We start from the raw sequence: 15,553 nt of genomic DNA, 5'->3' as shown, positions 1-15,553 counted from the left end.
TCTAACAAAAACTGAATCACTACTTGTGGCATCTCGACATAATTTCGTCACAGGTAATACTCACCAAGCAACTTTTGAAGACAACGTTGCAGTATGCCGTAACATTTTGCAAGATTACAATGACAAAGATGCCAAAACGACTTCGACATGGAGGAGAAAGTGTGCAGAGGCAATTGGCAAACAATCGTTCGAAAAAAAGGTATTATTAATATTATTTAAACAAGTTATTTAGGACTCTAATATATAAAGTTGTAATTAATAATGTAATGGTGATATAATTAATAATAATGTTGTAATTAATAATAATATATAATAAATAAGGATATTAACAATAATAAAAAGATAATAACGATAATAATAAATAAGGATAGTAATAATAAATAATAACGTTGTATTGCAGATAATATCGTCCATGGAACCGATGTTCCAAGTATCATTGTATACGGACCGATGCTACACAAAGGTTACCAAGCTGTTTGCCCAGTATAATGCAGGAACGGTAAAGGATTCCAAACCCGGAAAGCAATTGAAGCAGTCGGTAGGTTTCTTACATTTATTTTCTGTCACATTTATTCTCTCAATAAATAGCAATTACTGGTGTATGCTTTTTTTTTGGCAAAAACAAACAAGCAAGAAACACAATCAGTTAATTATTAGTCTCAGTCACTTGCGGTAGAAACAACGCGTCTTCATTCAAAGGGTTAATAACTTTGTAAAAAACAATCTATTATTTATTAATTTATTTATTTTATACAGTTGTCAACCAACAGCGATGAAACCGCCACTAACAGGTTAAATCTAAACATAACAAACTATAAAAATTTATTAAAATTAGGCCTAATTTATTACAAAAAAAAACATTTTAAAATAGGCCTGTTTTTTCTAAAGGGGGGGGGGGGGGGGAGTGTGATTAACTTTGTTAAAACTAAAAAATGGCCTATTCAAAAATGATATGACGTGCATTAACAATTGTTTTGTAAATTCTTCAATTGTTATCCACACGAGAGAAATGTTTATACTGAACCTCTTGAACCCTTATTGGAACGCTTTATTATTTGTTATCAGTATTGTGACTAAACATTTTTTTACAATTCTATAGTTCTTCATGACACTACAAGGCCTGTCGGAAGAAGACAAGTTTGAATTGCTGTCATCTGTAACAGACGGAACAATGTCCATTAAAGAGGTTGAAAATAAAGCACGGTCGATTAAGCAGATAAAGGTGATCAGAGGAAAATTTTTGACAACTATTAAAGTACTGACATGGAAGGAAGCGACCGAAAGATTTCCGGAGCACACGACCGATTCTGCTCTTCGGCCTTTTTTAACAACAAGTAAGGTTACTATGTTACTAATAGAATTCAGTCGCTGTATTTGTGCTATATTTCTAAAACCAAGTCCCACTCTGTCAGATTTTAAAAATTCGTACAAAATTGAAACAATTTAATATTATGCAGTTCGATGCAAAGGTACTTTATTCACACAAAACTACTATCCCTTATAGAAATTAAAATATTGAATAAATAATAATAAAAACATTTTAATACATTTCTTTTGAAAGGGAAGTTATCTAAAAGCGAAATTCCACCAGGTTTATTCATGCATTGTCAAGATGCTCTGTTTTGGGAGGAACAAAGGCAAAGTCAGCCTCAAGCGTCAACAGTTGATATTTTAACAGAAGATGGAACAAGATCAAAGTGTCAAGTTATGTCTGGGCCGTTTATTGGCAGAAAATTGACAGATATTGCCAATTCCAGTAATATGGGGTTACATCGTGGCCTGCTCGTACTGACAGAGGTTTGATATATTTTAAATATTTTATATTGTTTTGTATATTTGTAATTCATTCTATAGTGAGGGGTTTTCAAATTTGAAACTAAATTGTTTTTTTACGGCCTATCAATGTGGCTTTACTAAGAAAGATTTTAATAGATTTATATAAACAACAGAACAAATATTCAAACTGTTTTTAGAGATTATATATATTATTTTATAATTCTACCCATTCTAACTGACCCCCCGAAGCCTGACACATGCAATTTTTGCATAACACAGTAACATTGAGACTGCACTGGTTTTGTTACTGGTTTTGTTACTGTTGTTATTCTTATTATATTATTTTTTCTATGCTTTTTTTTTGTAGAAATGTGAAAAAGAAATGCTGATTTCTGATGTCATCGTAGTTGTTTGCAATGACGAGGACCTGCTATACAATATGACTATTTTAAAAGACAATGATAGAGTCATGCAAGTACAGTATTGGTACTGCGAAGAACAAGGTATACCCAGTTTGTTATTGTATTTACAAATATAGTTCAGTCATTTTTATTCAATTATAAATATAGGTCATTCATTGATTGGCAGTCTACTAAAAAATGTTCACCAATTTGCAATACTAACTGCTTTTTGGTATGAGGTGGATGGTGAGGTAATGGGGTTATTTCTTCTTGTTTCTAATAAAAGAAAAAAAAAAAGAAATGTACCATTGATATTATTATTATTATATTCAAATATACAGGAAAGTTAATGTAAGTATGTAGGCCTACAGTTTAATGATGATTCATATTTTTTTTAGACACCATTCGCACGTTATTAGTAAGCCCTCAACACGAACGCATGATGAATGGAATTGGTGGCGTCATTAAGGCTAAGTCACTAGAACTGCTAATTAAGCAACTAGTGACAAGGCATAGCAGAGAAGGTCACTTAGTTGTAAATTGCCTAGGATGGAATGGTAAATAATACATTTATACCATAACTCATAATAATCATTCATTGATGTTAACCAAAAACATACCGCGTGACAATTGGGCATGTCGCTAAAATTCAATCAAATGGGAAAAATTCTTGTTCTTTGAGTCATTACTATTGTCGTTTGTACAAACGACATTAATGAACTAACAAAATAATTTAATATTCAATTGAAATCTATTTTATTGTTATTATAATTACAGTGCTCAAGGAAATAATTTTGCAACGGCGCAATTGTATAACCTTGCTCGAGAATGATGGGGAATCTGAATTAAGATCCAGATTAGTTCGTTTCAAAGAAGAAATTGAAAACAGCATTCAGCTTGAAAATGGAGCCCAATCGGATGGTAAGTTTAAGTTAAATTAACTTTATTGTTTATCTATTGTCATGGATGCTAATACGAAGAACAATATACAAGCGATATTGTATACATTCAAGTCGCAATACAATGCTGATGATTTGATGTTTGTAGTGCAATATACTGCTACTTTTTGTTCAGGAATTTTAAAACGGCATATTAAGCTGTATTCTCATAACTTGGACGGCATACTATGCTATCTGTATTGTAAACTTGTATAAACACAGCCCATGCATTTAATTTTTAATCAATATTCAAAATACCTATAATCAATTTCTGACCCAATTTGAAACATATAGTAATACAAATTTAAAAAAAAAGATTCTCTATTTTAAAATTTTGTTTACACAGAGCTTCTAAAAAAATTATACAACTATTTAGAGGTCTATTAAATAATAGGGCCTTGGTTTATTCATCATTTCAGATGAGGACGACAGTACAGATGAGGAGGTTGAAGATAATGCGGAGATGGCAAATGAGGAGGACGACTACACATTTCCGGGGTGAAAATAGCATTCATGATACTGGACACATGCCTTGCAGTCACATTTTATATAACTTTTCAAATTAATTTATTAAATTTATTCTGTGCCTTGTGATGTTTATATATATACTGTATATACAATTGAGAGACTAGTACTGTTCCGCCGTACTACGACAGTGGTCTAATGGTCATCTGCATATCAAGCAGAATGTTCCGGGTTCGGATCTTGGATTGGGCATTCTCACTGATTTCCTCATCTTTATCGTTTAAAATTAAATAATTAAATTTCACTGGGCGGTTTAGAATTATTCTGTGCCTGTGAAATGTATATATCTTTTAAATATTTTCTACTACAATCACGTATAAATAGTTAGTAATGCATACAATACTTATTTTACTAGAAGCCGAGTTTAATTCATTCTAAATTAATAACCAGTGTTAGTGAATAAATAGTTAAAATTTATCAGTTCTTTAATTCTTTGATGTACGGCTGAGAAAAAACACCTTATGAGTGTATTCATGTTTTGTCATTAATAAAAAGCTTGTATAGCACACTAAAACTTTGTCTACTAATTATTTTTACAGAGAAATTCTTGTATTTCTGAAGTCATAAATTTTATGACCTAATGGCAGCTTCACAATCATGTCATAAATATTATGACTTATGTGAAAATAGTCAATACCTTGAAGCCCGGAAATCACAGCCTCATGTACTATAACCAGCGTATTCCGAGACATAACATGTAGTTTTAAATTGTCATAAATTTTATGACCTAATGACTGCTAAATTAATGTCATAAATATTATGACTTATGTGAAAATAGTCAATACTGTACCAGGAAGCCCCGAAATTAGTGCTTCCTGTACTATACACTATAACTAGCGTATTCCGAGACTTAACATGTACCTTTAAATTGTCATAAATGTTATGACCTAATGACTGCTAAATTAATGTCATAAATATTATGACTTATGTGAAAATAGTCAATAGGCAGCTACCATGTCGCTCGAATAATACACGCTGTTATCTGCTGTATATAGCCCATCACTTTATAACTTTTTTGTTGAATCTAATATATTATTACCGAGTATAAGGTGGTAAGGAGCTAATAATACTAAGCTTTAGAGCTGAGTGGAAATGGGCCGCTACTACTGGTAATTACACCAAAGTGTTTTGTGTATGATAATCGAAGTGCAGCTAGCTCTGCCAACAAATGCATGGATTAATACATTCATTTATAAAAATAGTTTTTAACACTCAGCTAGCTTTTATCTCATTATCATAAATGAAAACAAAAAAGAATTGCCCTTTTCAACTACAAATAAAAACATATCATCCAAACTAATAAACAGAAAAAAGAAACAATTATTCAATCAATATTATAGTTTATCGTTAAAGTAAGTTGATATATTTATGTTTCATTATACATTGTATTAAACTAGTTAATGTCGATGTATACATTTATATAAAACAAGGTTTTGTTTATTAATATCTCAGCGTTACTAAAATCAAAATATAAAACAAAACAAATTATACGGCAAGTTTATGCAAATAAAAATAATTATAAGAGGAAATGTTTGTTATCGCTAAATTGTAGTATTTTGATAATATTGAAATCGATAAAAATCAAAATATGCATATTTTACGATTTTGTATACATTTTAGCTATGAATGGCCAAAATTAAAGTAAATGTCGATTTTGTTGAATCTACACAGACGTATAATGTTTGTACTGAAAATAAAACGTGTTTTAGCTCCCAGACTAGAAGTGGTGTCAGTTTAGCTTAACAGCAAGTGGCTTTTACTCGTAGGGCCCTGTGGCCGTATTCACCAATCACACTTAGGTTAAGGAAAATACTTATATATGAATCCCCGGCTTGTTACTGGGCAGACCAACAGGGGGGCCTAGCATCTCTATCTAGCCTAGATTGGAGTTATCTACAAGGTACTGAATAGCTAAGGAAACTTCTAAGGGACCTCTGAGTTAAGGGAAAAATAGACCAAGTTAAGGATTTCACTTATAATCTTAAAACCTTTGTGAAAACCACTTTAGTAAAATAGTCTTAGGATTTAAGGGAAATATCTCACTTAAAAGGCACAGTCCTGCATCACTTCGAAGGAATAGAATGTAGCAGTTAGGGTGTCACGAAACCTAAGATCACGAAAGCTAAGACCCAAGACCTAAGATTACAAATATTTATCTTTCGCACCTGCCTTGTATTTTAACTCCCAACATTTATTCTGAATACCACACCTTAGAATTGGCACTTTCATGAAAAAGAATCACATAAAAAGTAACAAATACATTTTTAAATTGATGATTTTACAGACGTTTTTCTCGCACACAAAATGACTAGCCTACAGTACACTGGTAGGCCTACCCCATGTTCAATGTTTTTGTTTCTATTGAACGTCAAAAGAGCAAAAATTATATAGAGGGCTGAAAACTCTGTGGAGTCCATCTACAGTGTGGATGGAACAATGTAAAATCAAAATTGTAATGATAATAGTATAATCATGCAAGTACGAAGAAATAAATACTGGCAAATAAATTTTAACTTAAAAATCATGATAAGTTTTTTTGTTTCATTTTCTTTCTGTTTTTATACTTGTACTATTATTGTTGCTTTTTTGGCGCTCCATAGAAACAAAAACATTGAGCATGGGGAGCTCGAGGAGTTACATTACAGTATACAAAGAAACACGTCTGTAAAATCATCAATTTAAAGGATTTATTTATTTGTTATTATGTGTTTCTCCTTCTGAAAGTACTTATAAGTCCTAATTTTAAAGTGTGGTATTCAGGATAAAGTTAGTAAACAAATTTGGAGTCAAAATACAAGAAAGGCAGGTGCGTAAGAAAAACATCCTCTGAACCAACACATTGGAGTAAATATATACCAACAAACAACCCGTCAAGTTTGTTTGTTGTAAAGAAAAAATATACATTTACTCAACGGGCGAAAATAATGTGAGTTTATCTGTGTTTTGCGGTAGTATTAAATTATATTTATGGTAATAAATGAAACCTACTGTGTTTAAAATTATGGATGGATAAACAAGTATTGTTTTTAAGCTGTAGTATATCTTAGAATTTGTAATCTTAGGTCTTGGGTCTTAGCTTTCGTGATCTTAGGTCTTAGGGGGTCTTAGCTTTCGTGGTCTTAGGTTTCGTGACACCCGTAGCAGTTAGCCGTGTAGTCATTGAATGTTGAGTAGATCCTGTAAGAAACATTTTTAAAAATAAAAAAAAAGCATTATTATCAACAGCATCATATCATCATCATTACTATCAATAACATCATTATTATCATCAGCATCATCATCATTATAAAAAACATCATTATGAATATGTAACACCTGCAAACAAACATGAACAACACAATTTTGCATAAGTATATCCATGACGTCAGAATATACCATTAGTAAAGTTATCGCTGAAAACTTTTGACAAAAAGAAGTTATTAAATTCGATATTTTGCTATCGGTGAACGTTGATTTTTTCTGATCGTAACACCAACTTCTGAAAACATTTTAGGAAACAGTGCTATCCCTGAGTATTTGAAAGCATCAGTACGGGCTCTACCATAATGAAAGGTAAGTATATCTAGGTGTATGTTATTAATAAAAAAAAACATAATCACTCATAAAATTAGATCGTGGAGAAATTATTATATTGGCAATGAATGTCTTGTTTAAGAAGTCACGCCTATTCTCTACTGAAATTAGACTTAGCTCCTTTTTCTATCTAAATAACCTTTCTTTAAGATCATGCAGGTAGCTCTCCTTTAAACGGATTTTAATATATAATCTTGAAGTAACATAATGTCTACAACCATACCACGTTGAATACACTGGTTCTCGTCCGAACACCGCAAGATCGGGTCTTGTTCCCGCCTACCCAGTGTTGTAGACTTTTGTTTATCTTTTTAGTAATCCTAAACACAGTCTCTTTTATTTTTAAATGTTATTTTTCGGAAAATGTGTTTATACAGTTGATGATAGTATAAGTAAATTCAAACTGTAACCGCAATTAATCAAAAGTCTACATCTAAACGGCTATAATATCTTGGGTGGTGACGGAACAAACGTAACAGTACTACGACGCGGGCGTACACCTGTGTGCGCTTTTGTTTCTTAGTAACAATTAAAGCAGTCTGAAGCTTTATTGTACTTGCCGCTGTTGTGTTATTATCAAAGAAATTATAACAGAAGAATCTCCTGTTCGTCCGATGCCCATTCAAAACACAGTACAGGGTTAAAAGATCAAACTGGGCTACGCCATTTCACAGGATGGGAAAACTATTATATTGAACTACTGTGGAGTAGCTGTGCGTCAGGGAGTTGAGTAATTGGTCAGATGTACATTTGATTTTGCCCTTAAGTACAGCATTCATTATATGACTCATGCTGGTTTCCCTACTACCACCACATAATTTCTTATGCTGGTTCATTAACCCTACTACCACCACATAATTTCTTATGCTGGTTCATTACCCACCCCCACATACGGCGGTGTTTTTATCACTCATGCTCTTAAGTACAGCATTCATTATATGACTCATGCTGGTTTCCCTACTACCACCACATAATTACTTATGCTGGTTCATTAACCCTACTACCACCACATAATTTCTTATGCTGGTTCACCATTATATGACTACTACCACCACATAATTTCTTATGCTGGTTCATTCATTATATTATGACTCATGCTGGTTTCCCTACTACCACCACATAATTTCTTATGCTGGTTCATTAACCCTACTACCACCACATAATTTCTTATGCTGGTTCATTACCCACCCCCACATACGGCGGTGTTTTTATCACTCATGCTCTTAAGTACAGCATTCATTATATGACTCATGCTGGTTTCCCTACTACCACCACATAATTACTTATGCTGGTTCATTAACCCTACTACCACCACATAATTTCTTATGCTGGTTCACCAATGACTACTACCACCACATAATTTCTTATGCTGGTTCATTCATTATATTATGACTCATGCTGGTTCCCCTATTACCACCACATAATTACTTATGCTGGTTCATTAACCCTACTACCACCACATAATTTCTTATGCTGGTTCATTACCCACCCCCACATACGGCGGTGTTTTTATCACTCATGCTCTTAAGTACAGCATTCATTATATGACTCATGCTGGTTTCCCTACTACCACCACATAATTACTTATGCTGGTTCATTAACTACCCCCACATACGGCGGTGTTTTATCACTCATGCTCTTAAGTACAGCATTCATTATATGACTCATGCTGGTTATATGACTCATGCTGGTCCCCCTACTATCACCCCATACGGCGGTGGTGTCTTATCACCCTCCTCTAAGTACAGCATTTCATTAAATGAATCATGCTGGTTTCATTCTCTACCCCAATGCTGACTTTTGTCTCCAATCTTTTATTCACTCCTTTAACATGGTTGCAGGGCCCTTTTCCCCTGCAACTTGATGATATCTGTCCACACACATTTTTCTTTCCGTCTTAATTGCACAAAGATTTTCTTACAGATACACCATGTCAGGACGGAAAAGAACTAACAAGAGGTAAAAAATACGGCACCAAAAAAAAAAAAAAAAAAGAACCGTACCAGTACCTGAATTTGACATAAATAAGAATTAAAGGACATGAGGCATATCGTCGAAACCCTGGTAACTTCTGTGGTTGAGATTAATGTCGGTAAGCCGAACCTACCGGCAGCTCTCTTTCTCAAACCCCCTACCTTGTCAAAAACTTAAAGAGAAAATAATCTCCCACAAATTCATCGAGCTGCACAATCTGCTCGACTTCAACAGTGCAGCGGAAGCTTTGACGCTAACGTTCACTGGTACCTTTGAACTTGTGCCTAAGCCCAAATGCCGCATCTTAAACGAACACAACTGGCACTAGGCCTTTCACGACTTTGCCACAATTTTATTTAAGTAAATATACGCAGGACATCTTAAATTATTTTAAGTATATTAAATACCTCATGCACAGTCATCCAAATTAATGATACTTTTACGACTGATAATTTTGAATGGCTACTGAGTACACACTTTGCTCTTGGTCATCGGTTCGAGCCGACCTCCTGCATAAACTAGACGCAACGAGCTAACCATAAACCTCTAACCCATCCAACCGTGGAGCGTCCACTCGGCTTCTCCTACCATAACAGATTCAATAGATGTGTCCAGACAAACTGTCAGTATCGCCACTCGTTTTTCAGTGCTCGGGATCCCAATAATTCCCACTAGAATAAGCGCACTCCTATCTGGTTACAAACACCACGCTTACTTAACCCAATGTTTCGCTCATGGCTTCTACCTTACATGAGGCTGCTTTTACAGCAACTAACTCCCAAGCTATCATCAACAACCTTCCGGAAATTCCGTACCTGAAAAATGTCGTATCCTCCACAACCTCTCCTATCCCTACGACTCAAACGCTGTCAATCACAACATCCCTGGGTTTTGCATAACAGTTCATTACGAAACAATTGCCAACGCAATAGACATAATTGACATACACAATCACCCGGCATTCATGGCTAAGACGGACACCAGCGACGCATACAGACTAATACATTTACATCCCACTCAATATCACCTCACAGGTTTCACGTGGTTAGGCCAGTATTACTACGATAAAACGCTTCCCCAAGGCGGCGGATCTTCGTGTCAAATATTCAATAAGTTTTCTGACGGAATAAAATTTTTCCTTATAAACAAGTTAAAACAGCCCAATAACGTGAAAATATTAGACGACATCCTCGTCATTGAAGACACACACCAACTGTGTGCGAACTCCTTGAAGATATCCAAGGCGCTTGCTGACCGCGGTGGCATACCTCTAGCACCGCACAAAACAATTTCACCCACCACCACCATTTCCTTCCTGGGTATTGAACTTGATTTACAGAAAATGTAAGACAGGCTTCCATCTGAGATAATAAAATTACGTTACTCCCTTTAAAGTTCAAAACTTCACTCAACTACATTGAGAGCCCCCCAATCTCTTTGAAAAGCTACAATTTGCCACCTGGGTTATACCCTCTGGACTGGCGTTCCTAAGAAGGCTTAATGCCCTAACGGCCGGTCTAACTAACCCCTTTTCAACTATTCACCTTTCTGACTCAGCAAAGGAGGATCTCCAAATTTGGGCCGACTTTCTTAGCAAACACAATGGCGTTACCATTTTTCACCCCCACAAAAATTTGACTCTCATCGTTTACATTTCTCCTCTGATGCCTCAAAAACCGCACTTGGTGCGACCTTCCAAAAGTTCTGGATTCAAGGCCGCTGGCCGGAATCTTGGAAAATGTTCGACATCATGGTTCTCGAAATTTACCCCATCTATGTCATGCTTTCGATTTTTGCAAAACAGCTAGCCAACACCCATGTAGTTTTCCACTGTGATAACCTAGCTGATGTATATGTGCTTAACACAAAATTGTCATCAAACGAAAAGGTCATGAGAGTGGTTCGCGCTATCGTCCTTTTGTTACTACTAAACAACATTCAGTTTACAGCCAGGCACATCCCTGGTAAGCAAAACAGGATATGTGACGCTCTTTCTCGTTTTCAGGAAACGGAGGCCATGCTAGAGGAGCACAGTATGAACCGCACACCGCTAAAGATACCAAAGCACTTACAACCAATCTACTTCGAACCACTAAACAACTCAAGATCCTCACACGAGAGCTAATGTGGAACTCATTAAGCAAATGAACCGCTAGTAACTATAAAAGCAAACGGCACAATTTTAACCAATTCAGGAAATTACTAAGCCTTCCGCTACCAGCGACTCCACAGACAATTGTTCTCTATGTAAGTAAGCTGACTAAAAATGCACTGGCGATTTCCACGATTCGAAACTACCTTAGCCCAGTGTCATTCGTGCACAGGGTATCATTTATGGAAGACCTTACCGCAAATCCAGCAGTCAGCAATTTATGCAGAGGAGTAGCGAAACAAAAAACGAACTCTCCATCCAAACCGATCAGACCGCCGGTCACCTCCGACATTCTTGTTAACGCTAATTGGACATATGCGAGGTAGCATGAAATCCAAATACGAATTCATCCTATACAGAGCCTTGTTCATGTTACTTCGCATGCCTCAGAGCCAGTGAAGCAGTAGTCTCCAAGGCCGCAGAACACACACTAATGCTATAAACAATTAGCTCGCCATGCTAGTCTGGAACATACACAGTTTAACACTCATTCTTTCAGAATCGGTCGAGCTACCGACCTTCACCAACTTTGACACTCTCACCAAGACATTTTGATTTTTGGACGATGGTCGAACCACATAACTTTGTCAAATACAGCGTTGTAAATATGGGTGCTGGCTGGTTGGCATATTTCCTAAGCATGACTGGGTATTAAGCGTCAAGCTTAAACAAACTTTGATACTTATTTTTTCTGTATATCGTTTTACTTATTTCATTTTTGTTTTCTTTCGGTGACAGCATAGGTTGCACCGCCAATTATAATCATATGTTTAATCGGAGTCAACACGTTGCTCCAGGTAGACTAATAAGTTATTTATATGTTTTCGGTGTCAACATGGTTGCACCGTTTATTAAACTCAATTCTCAAACGCGTACTGGAGTCAACACATGTTGCCCCAGGCAGACTAATGTAGATTGTTTCTATACGTTTTTCGGTGCCAACATTTGGTTGCACTGCCTACCTAATTAAAATGCTTAAACATGTACTGGAGTCAACACATGTTGCTCCAGGTAGACTAATGTAGGTGTTTCTATACGTTTTTCGATGTCAATATTTGGTTGCTCCACCTATCAGGCGCTAATGGTCAACCGGGTACTGGAGTCAACACATGTTGCTCCAGGTAGACTATGTAGATAGTTTCTATACGTTCTGGGTGTCAATATATGTTGCACCATCATCTGAATGGCTTGTCATCGGTTCTACCTGCACTTAATTTGGGCTGCTTCGTTGGCCTCTTCGTTGCCAACTGTGTTGGCCCTTTCAGAGCATCCCAATGTTCCTTTTTTATGTTTTCCTTTTACGTGCATGCTGCAACGATGACTTGCCATTCATATTAAATAACTTTACAACCAATACTTGTTTCCTTGTTTTTGTTTATCGGGCTCACATGTGTCAAAATCACGTGATTGCGGGGCGCCCTCGCAATCATCTTTTGACAGCGTGAGCATCTCATCCTCTTCACCTCACGCTGTCAACAGATTACCACGCCAGTTTTTGGCTAAGTAAAATAATTTTCACTTCCCTCCCTCCACTCCCTTTTTATTTTGTTTTCAATTACGATTTTGAGACATGTGTTTTGGCCCTTTCAGAGCATCCCAATGTTCCTTTTTTATGATTTCCTTTTACGTGCATGCTGCAACGATGACTTGCCATTCATATTAAATAACTTTACAACCAATACTTGTTTCCTTGTTTTTGTTTATCGGGCTCACATGTGTCAAAATAGCTAATTATACCTTCATTTACACACAACACAAATAAGTTAAGCTTCCCCAGTTTATTCAGAGTATACATATACAATACATAATATTATTTCTACTGATACTGTACAAGCAATGCTAAATACTACTACTACTACTACTACTACTTACTACTACTACTACTACTACTACTACTACTACTACTACTACTAAACTACATTTTGGCCTCTTGGGGGCTACCACTCATATGACATCGCTGTATTAAAGGTCCAGTGTGTTGTCACAGGAGCAAGTAAATCAAATGGTTGTTATTAAGTATATCGGAAGGATGTAAGTGACATCCGTTAGGTAAATTGTGGAATTTAAGTTTGTACAACTATTGAACGGCTAATTTAACAATGAAGTGTGATAGTGTGCATCTTAGTAAACAACTAAAAACATTCTGAATTCCCTTTGGTTGCCAATTAGAAATTAACCTATCCTACATTTTTGTGGTTCCACTATTAGATATACCCGTTGGTCTACAGAAATAAAGTGTAAATTATAACTGTGGTTGGAACTTTGATAACATTCACGTTTTAATTACCCTTTAGAAACAATATACCATTCATCCTAAAACTTCTATTACTCTGCAATCTATCCACATCTATATACCATATCCTTAGTTACAAGAAAGTACTTGTGCTGTGTATAAACTATAATTTATTACTGTAAAAATTTCCTCATATTATATTTTTATTTTGTATATATATTTATATTTTAGTTTTAGTAGAGTAATTCCATCTAGGAATGATTATATATTTTCTGTAAGAGTGTCTTTTTCAGATCTATATTTCAGACTCTCTTCTTTATGCGTTTATCTAGGTAAACACCTAAATATTTTCATTTTAATTCCAGCTTATAATCAAGATAATCAAAACTTGTTTGCAGAACTAGGCAATTACCAAAATCTTCATAGAATAGTGTCTGGAAGTTGTGAAACATGTGTGCTCTACAACAAAAGTCATAGTTAATCTTTTTTTTAGAGATAATTAATTTTAATTAGAGCAATGCGAGAATATGCCCTTTTGGTGCACAGGCTAGTGCACCAGAAATTCATGGACATGGGTTTAAGATTTATCACAGGGTTGCTATGTACATATCATGGACATACTAGTTGAATAAATCCACGATTAAATCTCTGGATTTTTGATTTCTTAAATGAAAGAACACAGATTTTTAAGTTTACAGGTAGCGTATCTAAGCAGTTAACTTGTAATACAGGTGCACCACAGGGATGCGTTCTCTCACCCTTACTTTTTAGTCGCGTGGAAGCGACTCTATAGTTCACTAAGTCGGTCGGTCGGTCTGTCTGTCTGTCTGTCGGTCTGTCTGTCGGTCTGTCTGTCGGTCTGTCTGTCTGTCTGTCGGTCCGGTATCACTATGCGTTTTGTCGCTTTATGACCTTATCTTGATATCAGTTTAATCTAGCTAAGTCAATTTTTCACAGAATATTCCTTATGGCCAGGAATCGATGTGGTTATGTTTTCACGGTGCGCAATAAAAAATTACGCGGTCTACGCACGATTTAACGAAATCACGTTTGTAATCATATCTTAACAACCATGAATCACAATTAAATAAAATTTGGTACTCATAAATTTCAGGGCATAAATCATCATATGGCAATACAATTACGTGCGTAGCGCATGTAACGCATGCGTACGCGCGCTTAAAATTTTCAAAATTTATTTTCGATGAAATAAGAGTACGTTTCAGGCAATTTTAAGCGTTTACAAAATTGCCATGAGTGCGCAGATTTTTGCGCGCGTTAAATGTTATTGCGCACACTTTTTGCCCGATTTCTGTTTTCTTGACTTAATTTTCAACTCGAAATTACGTTATACGAGCACGTCAAATGTGACAGGCTACGCACGTGTAAATTAAAAAAATATAAATGTTTTTAAACATTTCAACATTTTTAAACATGTTCAGTAATTTCGGTCAGTATAGTTCACTATGTCGGTCGGTCCGTCTGTCTGTCGGTCTGTCTGTCTGTCAGTCTGTTTGTCTGTCGGTCCGGTATCACTATGCATTGTAGCACGCGACTTAATGGCTGTTGGCCTTGTTTCATTATATTCTGATTTTTATAGTGATATTGATCCAAGTAAATCATTTAATGTTAAGTTTGCAGATGATACTTGCCTAGTTGGTTTAATTTCAAATAATAATGCATCCCTGTTTAATGAATATGTTGAACAATTTGTAGTCTGGTGTTGTAAACAAAATTTTCTTGAACTAAATGCCAAAAAAACTAAAGAAGTTATTGTTAATTTTAGAAGGAAAAATAAAACTAATCATGTAAATATTGAAATTGATAATGAAATTTTTGAAATAGTAGAAAGTCATAAGTACTTGGGATTAATAATTGATAATAAACTAAATTGGGAGAGCAACACTAAAGAACTCCGTAAAATATCCACAAACCGTTTCAGAGTTTCACAATGTACATAGCATGCAATTTATTTAACAAA

General features: G+C 35.3%; 1 protein-coding gene across 1 annotated transcript; it reads left to right on the top strand.

Annotated features, from left to right (window-relative positions):
- On the top strand, nucleotides 1-2,794 carry LOC140043630 (uncharacterized). The gene is made up of 6 exons (XM_072088148.1): nucleotides 1-199; nucleotides 401-538; nucleotides 1,100-1,334; nucleotides 1,562-1,797; nucleotides 2,144-2,279; nucleotides 2,576-2,794. Exons 2-6 carry the CDS (start codon nucleotides 413-415, stop codon nucleotides 2,740-2,742), a joined length of 900 nt encoding a protein of 299 aa, XP_071944249.1. The 5' UTR covers nucleotides 1-199; nucleotides 401-412; the 3' UTR covers nucleotides 2,743-2,794.
- Nucleotides 2,795-15,553: the final 12,759 nt, after the last annotated feature.

The sequence above is a fragment of the Antedon mediterranea genome, chromosome 3 (genome assembly GCF_964355755.1).
Source record: "Antedon mediterranea chromosome 3, ecAntMedi1.1, whole genome shotgun sequence".
In the NCBI taxonomy this organism is placed as follows: domain Eukaryota; kingdom Metazoa; phylum Echinodermata; class Crinoidea; order Comatulida; family Antedonidae; genus Antedon; species Antedon mediterranea.
The sequence above is the reverse complement of the archived record's forward strand: the minus strand, read 5'-3'. Positions and strand labels throughout refer to the sequence as shown.

Excerpts from the sequence above, each read along its gene's own strand:
- LOC140043630 (XM_072088148.1), top strand. The coding sequence starts at position 413 with ATGGAACCGATGTTCCAAGTATCATTGTATACGGACCGATGCTACACA. Across the intron at positions 1,798-2,143 it reads GCCTGCTCGTACTGACAGAG|AAATGTGAAAAAGAAATGCT; the intron begins GTTTGATATATT and ends TTTTTTTTGTAG. Across the intron at positions 2,280-2,575 it reads TTGGTACTGCGAAGAACAAG|ACACCATTCGCACGTTATTA; the intron begins GTATACCCAGTT and ends TATTTTTTTTAG.